The sequence below is a fragment of the Muntiacus reevesi genome, chromosome 5 (assembly GCF_963930625.1).
Source record: "Muntiacus reevesi chromosome 5, mMunRee1.1, whole genome shotgun sequence".
Taxonomy (NCBI): domain Eukaryota; kingdom Metazoa; phylum Chordata; class Mammalia; order Artiodactyla; family Cervidae; genus Muntiacus; species Muntiacus reevesi.
Window position 1 is genome coordinate 100215179 of NC_089253.1, and position 18687 is coordinate 100233865.

The window sequence follows — 18687 nt, forward strand, 5'->3', positions numbered from 1 at the left end:
AATCCAAGCTCCCAACTCCCACTTGGAGGTCTTCTCACCCATTGCTCACTACAGAGAACAGTTTTCTTCTCTCTCTGGTATAAACTTCCAGTCTCAGGTCAAACTGTCTGGCATCTTCCTGCAAGAGACAGAAATCTCATATCCCCAGGGCCAGGTGGTGGGTGAGTGAAGGACCATAGGTGGAGGCCAGGAGACCTGGAGGGCAAGGGAGCCCACATCAGAGAAGCTGTTTCTGAGTTAATGCTGAGTGAGGCCCTTTAAGAAGGTGCATCAGTACTGCTACATGTTTCTTTTACTATTTTTTCCCCAAAGGACATTAGGGAATAAATTTTGAAATAAAATCTGATTTTCCTCTTTCTGAATTATTTCATTCTGTGTGACAGACTCTAGTTCCATCCATATCTATGCATGTGGTACTATTTTCTTACTTTTTTAAGGCTGAGCAACATTCTGTCATATATATGTCACATCTTCTTTAACCTCTTCTCTGTTGATAGGCATTTAGTTTACTTCCACGTCCTGGCTATTGTAAATAGTGCTGCAATGAACAATCGGATGCATGTATCTTTTGGAATTATGGTTTTCTTTGGGGATATGTCCAGGAGCAAAATATATAAGGAATCTAGAAAAAATAGTACAAATGGACTTACTTGTAAAGCAGAAATAGAGACATAGATGTAGATAGCAAACATATGGACAACAAGGAAGACAATGGGAGGGATAAATTGAGGGACTGGGATTGACATAGACACACTACTATGTATAAGGTAGTAACTAATGAGAACCTACTGTATAACACAGGGGATAAAAAAATGTACAGTCTGTTTGTGGGATGTGTGTTAATTAACCTTAAAAATTCAACCAATGGATTGCAGCACAACAGGCTTCCCTGTCCTTCGCCATCTCCTGGAGTTTGCTCAAACTCATGTCCATTGATTCAGTGATGCCATTCAACCATCTCATTCTCTGTCGACCCCTTCTCCTCCTGCCCTCCATCTTTCCTATCATCAGGGTCTTTTTCAATGAATCAGGTCTTCATATCAGCTGGCCAAAATATTGGAGCTTCAGTCATCTTCTCGCTCTTTTGAATGATTACCATGTAATCTGTAACTCAGAAAAAAGCACTGAGCCTACAACTTGGTGCAGAATAAACCCTCTGAAATTACAGGGCTGCAAGCTTAATCAAGACAATATCTAAGGCCACATCTGATGGAGAGCTTCACATGCCAGCCATTTCCTCTGCCAAGTTGCGATGCTTAGATTATGGAAGCCAACACTTTAAAAGCAAGCCTGGGTGTCTCTGCCTGGAGTTCAACCTATTGGCTGGGAAAAGTCTGTCTTCTGATGGCCAATTTGACAATTCTTTAACATTGGCTTTGGCTTCAGGATCAGAGTTTTCCTGATTGGCACTAACTTCAGGGAGCAGGAGTGAAAGAAATCTAAATCAGATTTCCCCATCCAATGACTTTCTCTTTATTCTTGGAAATCATCTGGGGCCTGTTGGTGATTGTAGGTTTAGGGATGTTCAGAGAATTCATGCCTGAATTGGAAGGCTAAGCCCTGTTGACCTACAAACACTTTGAGGCTCACTGTCAGGTCCCATTAAATTTCTTGCAGCTCATTTCATGCCCAGGGCCTTGAGAGAGTTCTTTTTTTTGAAAAATAGTTTTTGGGGTTCTTGTGACACTGTAGGTGCCCTGGATTGCTCATGAATCTGGATTTTAATGCTGGGTTTTGTTTATTCTTGATATGCACTCCCATAGTCACTGGAGAAAAAGCTTGGGTATATGTGGTTCCTGAGACCCAGGACTCCAACTCCCACCTGGGAGTTAACACCACCCCCAGCCCCCATTTCCCACTGAAGTTGTGGGAGAACAGAATTCTTCTCTCCCTGGTGCAAATCCCCAGTCTCAGATCCAATTATCTGGGATCTTCCTACAGGAGGCAGGAGCCCCACAGACTTCAGGGCCAGCTGGGGGGTTAGTGAAGGATGACAGGTGAGTAGGGAGACATGGAGGGCATGGGACCTCACATCAGTGCACTGCTTTTGAATGAATGCTGTGAGAAGGTCTTCAGGAAGGTGGGTTCAGTGTTGTTACATTTTTCTTTAAATATTTTTCCCCTAAGGGACACTGGAGAGTAAATTGTGATGTAAAATATTGTGTTCAATCTCTGGTCACAAATTTTATTTAAAATCTTGTGTGTGATATATATGTGGCCACCTTGTAGCCTCTGGTTTGAGAAAACTGTTAAGCCTTGAACTCTAACCTGTCCCACAATGATCTTTATAGTATCAGAGGAGAAAATGCATATCTTTGTTTTTCTAGAAACTGAGACCTCCCTTGGTCTGTGGGCTTGGGTGGGGATGTTGTTGGGGCTGGAATTGCCTTTGCACCCCCATGATTCTGCCACACCAAATACAAAATTTAAATTTCATAAGAGACATTTACCACTAGCTCTTGAGTGAGTATGTGTATGATTTTATATGAATAGGATTTTGTTTCAGGTGATATTCAGTACTTGATATTTCTTTTTACTTAAGGCTGTCACTATTTCAAATCTAACAAGTAACCTAATAGGTGACTTATTTTATTTCTCCATACTTGCTCCTGCCTCATCCTTCCCAGTCTCAGGAAGATACAATCAAATTGTAGGGGATTCCATGGAACCTCCTTTATCCTTCCATTTCAACCTCCTTGTAAGAGCAAGGTGCTTCTGATTCTGCCCCCAGAACATCCTCAAAGCTGTTCCAAGGACCACTCAAGTGCTGTCCCTCACCTCCTGCCTGGAGCAGCAAAGGGTCTTCTGCTGGTGTCCTGTTTCCTTGTTAACCCTCCCAACATGGTCCAGCAGCAATCAGGTGAACTGGGAAATGGGCAACAATTCATGTCTTTACTCTACTCATAAAATAAGTATCAATGTAAGTAAAGTATTATCAATTAATATCAATAATTACTTAGAAAAGGGGCCAATGTGGTTATAGTTCTGCTCCATGAGTCCAGAGAATGTGCCTGGGGTTAACTGCCATCTCAGGTGCATCCTCTGTGGGAAGAACTGCAAAGACAATGTGTACCGGTAGCAGCTGCTACATTGGGGACAAGGTTAGATGGGACTGATCCATGCTTATTTCACTCCTCACCCTAAGTTCGCACAGAGTCGACACTGACCACCTTCAATGGCTCTCAGACATGAAAATGTACTCCTTCACAGAACTAACTAGTCACGTCTCTCTCTGCTCATGTTTTCAGATTTAGTCTTTGCAAGTCAATTTGCTGTCCTGATCTCAACATTTTAGGAGGAAAACCCTCAAAGAAGACTGTCTCCTAGGCCACACCTGTTTATTTTCTAAATATCACCCAAAGAAAAGCCTTAATGTCTGTCTTCTCCAGATAAAAAATAAAAAAGATCCATGAGGCTGTTTGAGTCATTCACAAGGTCCCTTTAGGAATGGCCACTGCCACACTGCCCAGCAAGCACCCTTAGTACTCACAAGGATCTTGACCAGATATCCTTTTGAAGACTCAGGACTTAAGCCTGAATAGTCAACTGCATCTCCAATTGCACATTCCTTGCTCTCTGATTACACTCACAATCTACTGTGTTTCCCATATAATCCCTAAGAGATAACTTGGAAGCAAAAGGAGTTAATTTGGTTTCCTTTGGAAATGACACCGCTACCTTTATGAAGCTGTTTAATTTTGATATTTAATAAATTTATTTGGCCAAAGATCTCCCAACAATGATGTATTCAGGACACTGCTTTTGGTTTTGCTTTTTGTATGATGTCAGGAACTCAAAACCTTTCTCCTACTCAGAATTACAACTGTCCATGTTAGCAAAACTCAATCCAATTGTATGGTGTGAATCAAGGAATAAGTCCTGGATTCCTCACCCCCCACCAAACCCCATTCTTTCTCTTTCAAGAATGGAGTCTGACTCAATCAATTCACCAGGAGATTAACAGTAACCCAATCAGGATTAACCTGATGGACACTCTGGAATCTAATCAGGTAGTGCCTTGTGATTGGAAGTTAGCAGTTAGAAGGAGGGCAGATGTGGTTAGAAAGTTCTATAAAAGCCTGAAGCACCAGAGAAGAGACACAGAAGCTTTTCACTCTAGAGTCAATGCCTGTGTTCTCCACCAGGTTTGATCTGAGCAGCCCCGCAACCACATCAGATCTGGTAAGTTACCAACTTCAGGGAAGATATTCTGCCAATGCCTGCAGGTATGAAAGACGGTATGCAGTCTGACATGACAGGAAGAGTTTTCCTCTTTCTTTTCTTTTGGTTAACAAATTTTAGGCTTTCTTTTTGGCTCAAAGTGTAGCTTTGCCTTCATCCTAAACACTTTGATTTTGGCTTTGGTTTATATCAATTACATGTCTTATCAAGCAGTTTTTCTAGATAATAAAAAACATCTAACTGTTTGAATGCTATTTCTTGACATTAAAGTTTTAATCTATGTACAAATGGCATTTCTTTTAAGGTATCTCCTTAATCCTTCCAATCAAAGTTAACTGTGGGAACTGAGGATGGAAGTTCAAGTTCCACATGACCTTCTATCCCCTTAATTTGGGCCCTGTGTGATTCTTTACATGTTTTCACCTTTGAAAAAGGGAGTCAGCTTGTTCAATCTCCTGATACAAATGCACAACAGGGAAACACATTAAGCAAAGCAGTGGAAGGAAATGAATGAGCTACTGGTTGCCTTTCTTCATTCTTCATACTGGAGAGATTCTTGCTCTAGTGCCAGGAGGGGCAGACCTATGGCTTAGTGCCTACCAAATCCAGACTGGAAGCCAGACAAACTGAGTTTCTTCCATTCTGGTTCATCATTTCCAAAGCAATGACTTTGGCTCTGATTTGATTTCCCTGAGAGATGGGGAGAGAGACCACTCTTATGGGTATGATCGACCTGAGAAGAATGCTTTGTTCTCTTATGTTTTCACAGGATTCTATTCAAAGAAGAGTCATGATGAGTGCTTACAACCCACCCAGACTTGTGACTTTGGCAGCAATGAGCCTAGTGAGAGATGAGGCCTTGGCCATCTCCTCTTTGGAGTATCTGCCCATGGAGCTCTACCCACCACTATTCATGGCTGCCTTCTCTGGCAGACACAGTGAGACCCTGAAGGCCATGGTGCAAGCTTGGCCCTTTGCCCGCCTGCCTCTAGGAGGCCTGATGCAGAAGCCTCACCAAAGAACCATACAAGCAGTGCTGAGTGGTCTTGATGTCCTGTTGGCCCAGAAGGTTCACCCCAGGTAAGTCCAAACCAGGTAACTTGGTAGGATCTTGGGTGTCCTAGAAGACACTGCTGGTGTCAGGGACAGTGAATGACAAAGGGGTGGACCAGAGACTTCTGAAAAAGCTCAGAAGCTTTGAGCATTGCTGAGATCACATTGGGAAATACCTTACAAAAGTATAATGAGAAGGATGGAAGAGGAAAATGAGCTGGAGGAAAGTGAGCAAGAGAGGAAAGAAAAAAGACAGAAGGTGACATCAGGAATGTGAAGTAAAAGCACAGATGGGAAGTTAGAATGTTGCCTAAATTCTGAGGCTGTAGTTTCATGTAGTGTATATTTTAAAGAATCTCACCCTATCTTCTGTTTCCCCACAGGAGATGCAAACTGCAGGTGCTGGACTTGAGAAATACTGGCCAGGACTTCTGGAACATATGGTCTGGAGACATAGACCATGTGCCCGCAACCTCACTTATGGCACCAGTGGCTAAGGACATGTCAAGAACAAAGCACCCCTTGGCGGTATACATAGAACTTTGTCTCAAGACAAAGACCTCGATCAAATTCCTCACCTACCTCCTCAGGTGGGTGGAGCAATGGAAAGGCTCCATACACCTGTGCTGTAAAAAGATAAAAATTATTTCAAGGTCCAAGGAAAATATTAAGAAAATTCTCAGTATGGTGAAGCTGAACTGTGTACAGGAGGTAGAATTGAGTCTCACCCAGAAGCTGTCCACCCTGGCCAAGTTTGCTTCTCTCCTGGGCAAGATGAGAAATGTTCAGAGACTCCTTCTCTCCCCCATTCATGGGTCTGTTGCTGAGGAACAGGACCATCAGGCTCTTCTGCAATTTACCTCTCAGATCCTCAGGCTGCAGTACCTCCAGGATCTCCGTATGGAAGGTCCAGCTTTCCTCGAAGGACGCCTGAACCAGATGCTCAGGTAGGGGACCAGTGCTGGTTGAGTAACAGTGAACACAGTAGTGAAATATCAAATGCACTGTCTCATTTGCTGCTCTACTGTGACCTGTGGTAACACATAAGTGGAGCAATCAAGGTGTGAGAAAACCAGTATAGAAGCTCTGGAAAGGGACGTCAGGTTAGAAATCTATGAACTAAGGGGGCATAAATGTAATGCAGACAATGTATGTGATTTCTTCTTTTGGAAGAGATATCTTTGTTCGGATGACTTAGGTAAACAGGTTAGTGAAGGTGGCATTGACAAGGAAAAACCACATCAGACCTTAGCATTTCTAAAAAGAAACTCTGTGGTCACTAATTCGTGACCACAGTGAGCCTGTCTTAAAGTCCCAGCCCTTAAAGGTGATCTTGTGTTGCATATAAGGTAATATTCTGGAAGTGCATGATTCTGAAGTTAATGGTAACAAAGCAGAAGCAAAAGGAGAGTGAACAATGATAGAAGGTTTGTAGATGATGCCTGGTTGGAAGTTGCTGAAGTTTGTCAGCCCCAGGGCAATGTATGGGGTCTTATTGTTTCTACATGTCTTCCAAGTGCTTGACCTGGCCAGAGATACAGGCACCTGGAGCCCAAGCATTGACTGAAGAGATCTGAATTAAAAGCATATTTATCTCATCTCCCAGTACTAAAATTCAGTGGTGTCCACACTTGATGGTGACTGTCTCAGGCTCTCCTTTGAGCATTTCTAGTGCATCCATTATCTTCCTTCATGCTCCTAAGGAAGTGCAGTATGTTGTACTCTGCTTGACATATGAGGAAAAGGAGTTTTCAAGATTCTTTGAGCTTGATCCATTCACAAAATGAAAATGGCAGGACTTAGGTAAAATGAGACTGGACATTCTGGGTATTGAGTTTTATCAGATGGTAATAACAAATTTGGCTGCAGGCCAATCATTTACCTCTCAACTGGAGATCACTTATCACTCTGGTTTTCCATATCTAATTGCTAGTTTTTCTTTTTTTTTTTTCCCTCCAGGTGTCTGAAGACCTCCTTGTACAACATCTCAATAACCAACTGCCTGCTCACAGAATCAGACTTGACTCATCTGTCCCAGTGTAGGAACATCTGTCAGCTAAAGGGCCTGAATCTAAACGGTGTTACCTTGACCAACTTTCGTCCTGAGCTCCTCCAAGTTCTGCTGGAGAAAGTTGCAGGCACTCTTGAAGAGCTGGACTTAAACCTGTGTGGGATCATGGACTCCCACCTTATGGCCATCCTTCCTGTCCTGAGCAGCTGCTCCCAACTCAGGGTCCTCAGCATATGTGGGAACCTCATCTCCATGGCTGTCCTGGAGAGTCTCCTGCGTCATACTGATGGGTTGTCTGATTTAAGTCTAGAGCTTTATCCTGCCCCTCGGGAGAGTTACAGTTCTCTGGGTATTCTTCACCAGGAGAGACTTGCCCAGCTAAAAGCTGAGCTTTGGGAGATCCTTACAGACTTAGGACGTCCCAGGAAGATTTGGGTTAGCCCCAGCCCCTGTCCTCACTGTGGTGATGACATGTGTGATCACTTGAGTCCCAATGCATAATACTGCAATACCCTGCCTACTGCTGCTGCTAAGTCGCTTCAGTCATGTCTGACTCTGAGTGACCCCACAGACAGCAGCCCACCTGGCTCCTCTGTCCCTGGGTCTCTCCAGGAAAGAATACTGGAGTGGGTGGCCATTTCCTTTTCCAAATACCCTACCTAGGTGGTTCCTTCTATCATAAACGTTCTTCTGATACTTGGAAACTGAAATCTAGGACATAGGTCCATTATGAAGGGAAAATGCACCCCTGGTTTCTGATATCTGCTCAGTGTGATTGAGAGACGTAAATGTGATCCAGCAAGAGTGCATGATTCTAGAAGGATGTGTTGATTTGAGTAGTTGCTGGGGACTTGTAGAGACATGTTTATAAAGTCAAATATGAACTTGAATTTCTGGATGATTCAGTTTGAGTTATTTTTGTATGCAAAGTTGTACAAATGATCAGAAATAAAAAGACCTTCATTGTAAATGAAAAAATGTTGTCCATGATATTATCATGATTTCTGTGTTTACATCTCCAGAATCTCCTGTTACTGATGCAAGTGAAAAGTACTCCATAGACTATGATCTGAAACTCCATCATTCCCTTAGTTTTTTCGTTTTGATTTCCTTACTTTCTTCTACTGGCTAATACAAGCAACAAAGGAAACATACTCAATGTCCTCAACAACACATCCCAGTTGGAAACAAGATAGCAGAGGAATAGGTGGATGTGGAGTACATCTCTGTCTACAGGTACATCAGGAATTTACCTTCAGACACAGAAGTGCTTGCAGAACTCCAGCTGAGAGTAGATAGGAGTACCTGACCACTGGAAAAGAATATATAGAACCACACAAAACTCAGTAGGATGAAGGAACTAGGGGGAAAAACCAGAGTGTTAGTAGGACTGGACCTGCCCTCAATGGGTGGGGGAACTGAAACAGGGGTCTGATCCCCACATTGGGACAATTGTCTTGGTCAGAGAAGAAACATTTGAGGCCGAGAGTGAAGAAGCTGATCTTTGACAGCCTAAATCAAATGAGAATCAGACAATCCTTGCCACAGCCCTATTTACCCCAGACAGGGATGCAGCTCACCTAGAAGGTGAAATAGAGTTTAGGGATTGTGGAACAATCCCAGGGCAAGGGCTGCTGTTGACTGCTGGGAGACTGACCAAGGGGATGTGAGGGAGGAGATTGTGGTGAGAAATGCCTGTGGAGGAAAGTCAGGCAGCCACGGAAGCAAGACAATACTGCTGAGTCATGCATAGGAGGTGGGGCCATCACCATAGCCTCTCTCTCCCCACCTGTCAGCATTGACAGTTGAACAACATTGGCAGTTGAACAATAGAGAGGCTGCCCATCAAGCGCCTGATGCATGGAACAACACAGTAGGACCCCACCCAGGGTGACTGATGCAACGAACAACAGGGTGGGACCCCTCCAGGGTGGCCACTTTATGTGCCTGAGGCGCTGAACAGTAGAGAAGGACCCCAGGCAAGGGAACCCTCTAAGTGCCTGAACCAGTGGAGCAATGGAGAAAGACTAGCCAAAGAGGCCTGATCGCCAGCTGCCAGAGGCTCCGAAAGACTCTGATAGGGCCATAACTCCTGCAGCTGAGGCAGTCCGTGTCCCTGCACACTTGGCACCGCCAGGGTTCCCATGACCCAAGCAGCTGTGCCACCTTCAGGCTAAGCACTCACTGGGGCAGAGCTGCCATAGGCAAGAAAAGTCTTGCTTCTATGCATGTGGGGTTGCGTCTGTCATGTCCAACTCTTTGCCATTCTGTGGACTGTGGCTTGCCAGGCTTCTCAGTCAGTGGGGTTCTCCAGCCAAGAATACTGGATTGGGTTGCCTTACACTTCTAGAGCACTATTTTTCCTGCTTCTCTAGCCACCACCTCCCCTGAGTACCTGGTGCTGCCAGGGCCCCTGCGACCCAAGCACCTGCACCACTTCCACACTTGATACTCACTGGGGCAGACCCAAGTCCTCCAGGACAGTCCCAGGAGCAAATCCCAGTGGACGACCCATACACAGAGGTGAAGATGAAACCACAATTGAAACCCATGGGCAGTGTGGATAAGGAAGAGGACCCAAAACTTTCCCACCAGTTGTACAAGCTGCAGGTTAAATCCACACAATCAACTAGGCAGACTCTGTCTATGGAATATATAAAAGGACATTGAGAGCTCCCACAAAAGAAAACACACTTGTTCTGACAGCTGTGGACAGTGGAGGCAAGAACACACAGGAGTAGGACCAGATCAGAGTTTGAGCTGGCACCACAGCATGTTCAGAGACCAGCACAGTGTTGGAGGGCATCCTAGGGAGGCAAGGTGGACTGTAACACCCAGCGACGGAAAGGACACTGACAGCAAAAGCTCAAGAAAAGCATTTATTAATCTTATATTTTGACTTTTTCTGCAGTTTCTTCTGATTTTTTTCCCTTTTTTCTCCCTCTGTTGTAGTTGTCGGTTTTATTAGCACTATGAAACCTATTTAAGCTTTTGAGATGTTTTTAATCATACTTTTTGGTTCTGTTATAAACTTCTGCCTCTATGTTGCCCTTTTGCAGTTCTATAAAGTTTTCCTTTTGTACTTTTTTTCCCCTTTTTTAATTTAAATTTTTTATTTTTTTAAGCTTATTATTTTTCTACATTTATTGCTTTGTTTGCTTTTCCTGCTGCTCTTTTCCTCTTAATCTTATATATATATATATATATATATTATTAGTTTTTTCAATTATTTTTATTAGTTGGAAGCTAATTACTTCACAAAATTGCAGTGGGTTTTGTCATACATTGACATGAATCAGCCATGGAGTTACATGTATTCCCCATCCCGATTCCCCATCCCACCTCCCTCTCCATTCAATTCCTCTGGGTCTTCCCGGTGCACCAGGCCCGAGCACTTCTTTCATGCATCCCACCTGGGCTGGTGATCTGTTTCACTATAGATAATATACATGCTGTTCTCTCGAAACATCCCACCCTCGCCTTCTCCCACAGAGTCCAAAAGTCTGTTCTGTACATCTGTGTCTCTTTTTCTGGTTTGCATATAGGATTATCATTACCATCTTTCTAAATTCCATATATATGTGTTAGTATGCTGTAATGTTCTTTATCTTTCTGGCTTACTTCACTCTGTATAATGGGCTCCAGTTTCATCCATCTTATTAGAACTGATTCGAATGCATTCTTTTTAATAGCTGAGTAATATTCCATGGTGTATATGTACCACAGCTTTTTTATCCATTTGTCTGCTGATGGGCATGTAGGTTGCTTCCATGTCCTGGCTATTATAAACAGTGCTGTGATGAACATTGGGGTGCACATGTCTCTTTCAGCTCTGGTTTCCTCAGTGTGTATGTCCAGAAGTGGTATTGCTGGATCATATGGCAGTTCTATTTCTAGTTTTTTAAGAAATCTCCACACTGTTTTCCACAGTGGCTGTATTAGTTTGCATTCCCACCAACAGTGTAAGAGGGTTCCCTTTTCTCCACACACTCTCCAGCATTTATTGTTTGTAGACTTCTGGATAGCAGCCATCCTGACTGGCGTGTAATGGTACCTCATTGTAGTTTTGATTTGCATTTCTCTGATAATGAGTGATGTTGAGCATCTTTTCATGTGTTTGTTAGTCATCTGTATGTCTTCTTTGGAGAAATGTCTGTTTAGTTCTTTGGCCCATTTTTTGATTGGGTCATTTATTTTTCTGGAATTGAGCTGCAGGAGTTGCTTGTATATTTTTGAGATTAATCCTTTGTCTGTTGCTTCATTTGCTATTATTTTCTCCCAACCTGAGGGCTGTCTTTTCACCTTACTTACAGTTTCCTTTGTTGTGCAAAAGCTTTTAAGTTTGATTAGGTCCCATTTCCTTATTTTTGCTTTTTTCCCAATATTCTGGGAGGTGGATCATAGAGGATCTGCTGTGATTCATGTCAGAGAATGTTTTGCCTATGTTCTCCTCTAGGAGTTTTATAGTTTCTGGTCTTACATTTAGATCTTTAATCCATTTTGAGTTTATTTTTGTGTATGGTGTTAGAAAGTGTTCTAGTTTCATTCTTTTACAAGTGGTTGACCAGTTTTCCCAGCACCACTTGTTAAAGAGGTTGTCTTTTTTCCATTGTATATCCTTGCCTCCTTTGTCGAAGATAAGGTGTCCATAGGTTCGTGGATTTATCTCTGGGCTTTCTATTCTGTTCCATTGATCTATATTTCTGTCTTTGTGCCAGTACCGTACTGTCTTGATGACTGTGGCTTTGTAGTAGAGTCTGAAGTCAGGCAGGTTGATTCCTCCAGTGCCATTCTTCTTTCTCAAGATTACTTTGACTATTCGAGGTTTTTTGTATTTCCATACAAATTATGAAATTATTTGTTCTAGTTCTGTGAAAAATACCGTTGGTAGCTTGATAGGGATTGCATTGAATCTATAGATTGCTTTGGGTAGAATAGCCATTTTGACAATATTGATTCTTCCAATCCATGAACACGGTATGTTTCTCCATCTGTTTGTGTCCTCTTTGATTTCTTTCATCAGTGTTTAATAGTTTTCTGTGTATAGATCTCTTGTTTCTTTAGGTAGATGTACTCCTCAGTATTTTATTCTTTTTGTTGGAATGGTGAATGGTATTGTTTCCTTAATTTCTCTTTCTGTTTTTTCATTGTTAGTGTATAGGGATGCAAGGGATTTCTGTGTGTTAATTTTATATCCTGCCACTCTACTATATTCATTGATGAGCTCTAGTAATTTTCTGGTAGAGTCTTTGGGGTTTTCTATGTAGAGGATCATGTCATCTGCAAACAGCGAGAGTTTCACTTCTTCTTTTCCTATCTGGATTCCTTTTACTTCTTTTTCTGCTCTGATTGCTGTGGCCAAAACTTCCAACACTATGTTGAATAGTAGTGGTGAGGGTGGGCACCCTGGTCTTGTTCCTGATTTCAGGGGAAATGCTTTCAATTTTTCACCATTGAGGATAATGTTTGCTGTGGGTTTGTCATATATAGCTTTTATTATGTTGAGGTGTGTTCCTTCTATTCCTGCTTTCTGGAGAGTTTTAATCATAAATAAGTGTTGAATTTTGTCAAAGGCTTTCTCTGCATCTATTGAGATAATCATATGGTTTTTATCTTTCAGTTTGTTAATGTGGTGTATTACATTGATTGACTTGTGGATATTAAAGAATCCTTGCATTCCTGGGATAAAGTCCACTTGGTCATGGTGTATGATTTTTTTTAATATGTTGTTGGATTCTGTTTGCTAGAATTTTGTTAAGGATTTTTGCATCTATGTTCATCACTGATATTGGCCTGTAGTTTTCTTTTTTTGGTGGCATCTTTGTCTGGTTTTGGAATTAGGGTGATGGTGGCCTCGTAGAACAAGTTTGAAAGTTTACCTTCTTCTGCAATTTTCTGGAAGAGTTTGAGTAAGATAGGTGTTAGCTCTTCTCTAAATTTTTGGTAGAGGTGAATCTCCAGCCTCCCTGCGAGGAGGGCAGACCCCTTTCTGTAGCTGGGTAGCCAGGCACGGTGTCCTTAGCAGGTGACAGAAGGGGGCCTGGAGAGGTGTCCTGGTAGGAGGCCTTGGGCCCCTGGCCCAGGTCACTGGTTGAGATCAGCCAGCTCCCCTGACCCGGAGCTCAGGGAAAGCCCCGCCCCAGTGCTTCTTAAGCCTCCTCTTCTCCCCCGCTCAGACCAGCAGCCTCAGAAGCCGCAAGTTCTTGGGACGGATGGTCTGACCTCTTGGTCCCATCCTCCTAGGTTTGGGGTTGTGACCCTCACCAGTGCTGTCTAGGGCCCCCCACGATTCCTGACTCATTTGCCCACCCCTCCGGGTTCTCTGGAGTGAGCCTGAATCCCATCCCCGATGGCCCAGGACTGCTGGTCTCCGTGAAGACTGGACTTGGTGCCATGGAGGGGCAGACCCCAGGAGGCGGAGGCCTTTCAGAAAAGCCGGTCCCCACGGCCACAAGCCCTGGCCTGTCCTCGCTGGGCGCCGTCTTCATCCTCCTGAAGTCTGCGCTGGGCGCTGGTCTGCTCAACTTTCCATGGGCCTTCCACAAGGCGGGGGTAGTGGCCCCCGCTTTTCTCGTGGAGCTGGTCTCCCTGGTCTTCCTGATCAGCGGGCTGGTCGTCCTGGGCTACGCTGCCTCCGTCAGCGGCCAGGCCACCTACCAAGGTGTGGTCGGAGGGCTGTGTGGCCCCGCCATCGGCAAGCTGTGCGAGGCCTGCTTCATCGTCAACCTGCTCATGATCTCCGTGGCCTTGCTCAGGGTGGTCGGTGACCAGCTGGAGAAGCTGTGGGACTTCCTCCTGCCCGGCGCCCCGCCGGCCCTGCAGCCCTGGTACACCAACGAGCGCTTCACCCTGACCCTGCTCTGTGCACTGGTCATCCTGCCCCTCTCCACGCCGCGGGAGATCAGCTTCCAGAAACACACAAGCATCCTAGGCACCCTGGCCGCCTGCTACCTGGCCCTGGTCATCATGGTGCAGTACTACCTGAGGCCCCAAGACCTCGCCCGTGAGCCCCACCTGGCGTCCAGTCCCTCCTCCTGGACCTCTGTATTTAGTGTCTTCCCCACCATCTGTTCTGGATTTCAGTGTCACGAAGCCGCTGTGTCCATCTACTGCAGCATGCGCCACCAGAGCCTGGGGCACTGGGCGCTGGTCTCCGTGCTGTCCTTGCTGGCCTGCTGCCTCGTCTACTCACTGACAGGTGTGTACGGCTTCCTGACCTTCGGGACAGGTGTGTCTGCTGACATCCTGATGTCCTACCCAGGCAGCGACGGGGTCGTCATTGTTGCCCTGGTCCTGTTCGCCGTGTCCATCGTGACCGCCTATCCCATTGTGCTCTTCCTGGGAAGGTCGGTGATGCGGGACTTCTGGAGGCGGGGCTGTGGTGGGTCTTGTGGGCCGCAGGCCCTGGCTAAGCCCTCGGGGCCATGGGTCCGGGTGCCGCTGACCGTGCTCTGGGTCGCTGTGACGCTCGCCATGGCCCTGTTCCTGCCTGACCTCAGCGAGATCATCGGCATCATCGGCGGCATCAGCTCCTTCTTCATCTTCATCTTCCCAGGTGTGTGCCTCATTTGTGCAGTCAGCGTGGAGCCCATCGGACCCCGAGTTAAGTGAGTGCTGCCTGGAGGCCTGGGAGGTGGTCTCCATGCTGGTCGGCGCCTTCATCTTCAGGCAGAGCACGGTGGCGGCCGTCATGGAGCTGCTGTGAGGGGCGGCCCGTGCCCGAGCAGGACGGGGGCCCCCACGGCCGCCTGCATCCGGCAGTGAGAACCGTGTGACATCTTCATAAAGACGCTGGAGAAACAAAAATAAATAAATAAATAAATAAATTTTTGGTAGAATTCAGCTGTGAAGCCATCAGGTCTTGGGCTTTTGTTTGCTGGCAGATTTCTGATTACAGTTTTTATTTCCTTGCTTGTGATGGCTCTGTTAAGATCTTCTATTTCTTCCTGGTTCAGTTTTGGAAAGTTATACTTTTCTAAGAATTTGTCCATTTCATCCAAGTTGTCTATTTTATTGGCATAGAGCTACTGCTAGTAGTCTCTTATGAACCTTTGTATTTCAGTGTTGTCTGTTGTGATCTCTACATTTCCATTTCTAATTTTGTTAATTTGGTTCTTCTTTCTTTGTTTCTTAATGAGTCTTGCTAATGGTTTGTCAATTTTGTTTATTTTTTCAAAAAATCAGCTTTTAGCTTTGTTGATTTTGCTATGGTCTCTTTAGTTTCTTTTGCTTTTATTTCTGCCCTAATTTTTAAGATTTCTTTCCTTCTGCTAACCCTGGAGTTCTTCATTTCTTCCTTCTCTAATTGCTTTAGGTGTAGAGTTAGGTTATTTATTTGGCTTTTTTCTTGTTTCTTGATGTAAACCTGTAATGCTATGAAGCTTCCCCTTAGCACTGCTTTTACAGTGTCCCATAGGTTTTGGGTTGTTGTGTTTTCATTTTCATTCACTTCTATGCATATTTTTATTTCTTTTTTTATTTCTTCTATGACTTGTTGGTTATTCAGAAGCGTGTTATTTAGCCTCCATATATTTGAATTTTTAACAAATTTTTCCTGTAGTTGAGATCTAATCTTACTGCACTGTGGTCCGAAAAGATGACTGGAATGATTTCAATTTTTTTTAAAATTTCCAGGACCAGATTTGTGGCCCAGGATATGATCTATTCTGGAGAAGGTTCCGTGTGCACTTGAGAAAAAGGTGAAGTTGATTGTTTGGGGGTGAAATGTCCTGTAGATATCAATTAGGTCTAGCTGGTCCATTGTGTCATTTAAAGTTTGTGTTTCCTTGTTAATTTTCTGTTTAGTTGATCTATCCATAGTTGTGAGTGGGGTATTAAAGTCTCCCACTATTATTGTGTTACTATTAATTTCCTCTTTCATACTCGTTAGCATTTGCCATAAATATTGTGGTGCTCCTATGTTGGATGCATATATATTTATAATTGTTATATCCTCTTCTTGGATTGATCCTTTGTTCATTATGTAGTGTCCTTCTTTGTCTCTTTTCACATCCTTTATTTGAAAGTCTATTTCATCTGATATGAGTATTGCGACTCCTGCTTTCTTTTGTTTTCCGTTTGCATGAAATATTTTTTTCGAACCCTTCACTTTTAGTCTGTATGTGTCTCGTTTTTGAGGTGGGTCTCTTGTAGACAGCATATATAGGGGTCTTGTTTTTGTGTCCATTCAGCCAATCTTTGTCTTTTGGTTGGGGCATTCAACCCATTTACATTTAAGGTGATTATTGATTGGTGTGGTCCCATTGCCATTTACTTTGTTGTTTTGGGTTCACGTTTATACAACCTTTCTGCAATTCCTGTCTAGAGAAGATCCTTTAGCATTTGTTGAAGAGCTGGTTTGGTGGTGCTGAATTCTCTCAGCCTTTGCTTGTCTGTAAAGCTTTTGAATTCTCCTTCATATCTGAATGAGATCCTTGCTGGGTACAGTAATCTGTGTTGTAGGTTATTCTCTTTCATTACCTTAAGTATGTCCTGCCATTCCCTTCTGGCCTGGAGGGTTTCTATTGATAGATCAGCTGTTATCCTTATGGGAATCACTTTGTGTGTTATTTGTTGTTTCTCCCTTGCTGCTTTTAGTATTTGTTCTTTGTGTTTGATCTTTGTTAATTTGATTAATATGTGTCTTGGGGTGTTTCGCCTTGGGTTTATCCTGTTTGGGACTCTTTGGGTTTCTTGGACTTGGGTGGCTATTTCCTTCCCCATTTTGGGGAAGTTTTCAGCTATTATCTCCTTGAGTATTTTCTCATGGCCTTTCTTTTTGTCTTCTTCTTCTGGGACTTCTATGATTCGAATGTTGGGGCGTTTCACATTGTCCCAGAGGTCCCTGAGGTTGTCCTCTTTTCTTTTGATTCTTTTTTCTTTTTTCCTCTCTGCTTCATTTATTTCCACCATTCTATCTTCTACCTCACTTATCCTATCTTCTGTCTCCGTTATTCTACTCTTGGTTCCCTCCAGAGTGTTTTTGATCTCATTCATTGCATTATTCATTTTTAATTGACTCTTTTATTTCTTCTAGGTCTTTATTAAACATTTCTTGCATCTTTTCAATCTTTGTCTCCAGGCTATTTATCTGTAACTCCATTTTGTTTTCAAGATTTTGGATCATTTTTATTATCATTATTCTAAATTCTTTTTCAGGTAGATTCCCTATCTCCTCCTCTTTTGTTTGACGTAGTGGGCATTTTTCATGCTTCTTTACCTGTTGGGTATTTCTCTGCCTTTTCTATTGTTTAGATTGCTGTGTCTGGAGTAGGCTTTCTGTATTCTGGAGGTCTGTGATTCCTTTTTATTGTGGAGGTTTTACCCAGTGGGTGGGGTTGGATGATTGGCTTGTCAAGGTTTCCTGGTTAGGGAAGCTTTCATCGGTGTTCTGGTGCTCGGAACTTTATTTCTTCTCTCTGGAGTGCAATGGAGTGCCCAGTGATGAGTTTTGAGATGTGTCTATGTGTTAGGCGTGACCTTGGGCAGGCTGTATGTTGGTGTTCAGGGCTATGTTCCTGCATTGCTGGAGAATTTGTGTGGTATGTCTTGCTCTGGAACTTATTGGCTCTTGGGTGGTGGTTGGTTTCAGTGTAGGTATGGAGGCTTTTGGACGGTCTGTTATTACTTAAAGTTCCATGTAGTCAGGAGTTCTCTGGTGTTCTCGGGTTTTGGGCTTAAGTCTCCTGCCTCTAGATTTCAGTTTTATTCTTCCAGTAGTCTCAAGACTTCTACTATACAGTGCTGCTAATAAAACTTCTAGGTTAATGGCTAAAGATTCTCCCCCGTGAGGGACGCCCAGAAGTTCACAGAGTTACATGAAGAAGAGGAGAGGGAGGAGGGAGATAGAGATGAGCAGGAGGAGAAAAAAGGGGGACTCAAGAGGAGAGAGACTGATATGCAGTTGTCTGTTCCCAGAGTGCTCTCTGTAGCCCAGACACCCACAAAGATTCACAGAATTGGATTGGGAAGAGAAGGGGAAAGGAGGAAATAGAGTGTTCTGAGGTAGAGAAAGGAGAGTCAAGATTGGGAGAGAATAATCAACACACTCCTGAATAAAAATGGGAACTGAATGTTGGATTCTTAAATGTACACAATTTATATCATATACTGAAAAACAAAGATTAAAAATCTAGAGTAGAGGTTAGATTCTTAAAAATACTATATTAAAATCAAAAACCAAAACACACCAAAAAAATTTTAGAAATATATATGAAGTTCGGTTTAAAAATAGGGCTTCTCTTTTTTTTTTTGTAAGGTTATAGTGTAATGAAAATGAAAATTAAGGAGTAGTAGAGGAGTAATAGAGGACTTTAAAAGGAAATAAGAGAAAAAGAAAAGTAAAAAATAGAAGAGAAAAAGAAAAAAAAAGAAAAAAACACAACACAAGAAAAAAAAATTTTTTTGCCTAATTAAGAAAATCGTAAAAATCTATGAAAATG

The 18687-nt window shown here is 43.4% G+C and overlaps 2 protein-coding genes across 2 annotated transcripts; both read left to right on the plus strand.

Annotated features, from left to right (window-relative positions):
- Positions 1-4975: 4975 nt before the first annotated feature.
- LOC136169387 (PRAME family member 8-like) lies at positions 4976-7747 on the plus strand. The gene is made up of 3 exons (XM_065937157.1): positions 4976-5262; positions 5619-6182; positions 7195-7747. The coding sequence occupies exons 1-3, from the start codon at positions 4976-4978 to the stop codon at positions 7745-7747; spliced, it is 1404 nt and encodes a 467-aa protein (XP_065793229.1).
- Positions 7748-13639: 5892 nt separating this feature from the next.
- LOC136168860 (solute carrier family 38 member 8-like) lies at positions 13640-14857 on the plus strand. The gene has a single exon (XM_065936574.1). It carries the CDS (start codon positions 13640-13642, stop codon positions 14855-14857), a length of 1218 nt encoding a protein of 405 aa, XP_065792646.1.
- Positions 14858-18687: the final 3830 nt, after the last annotated feature.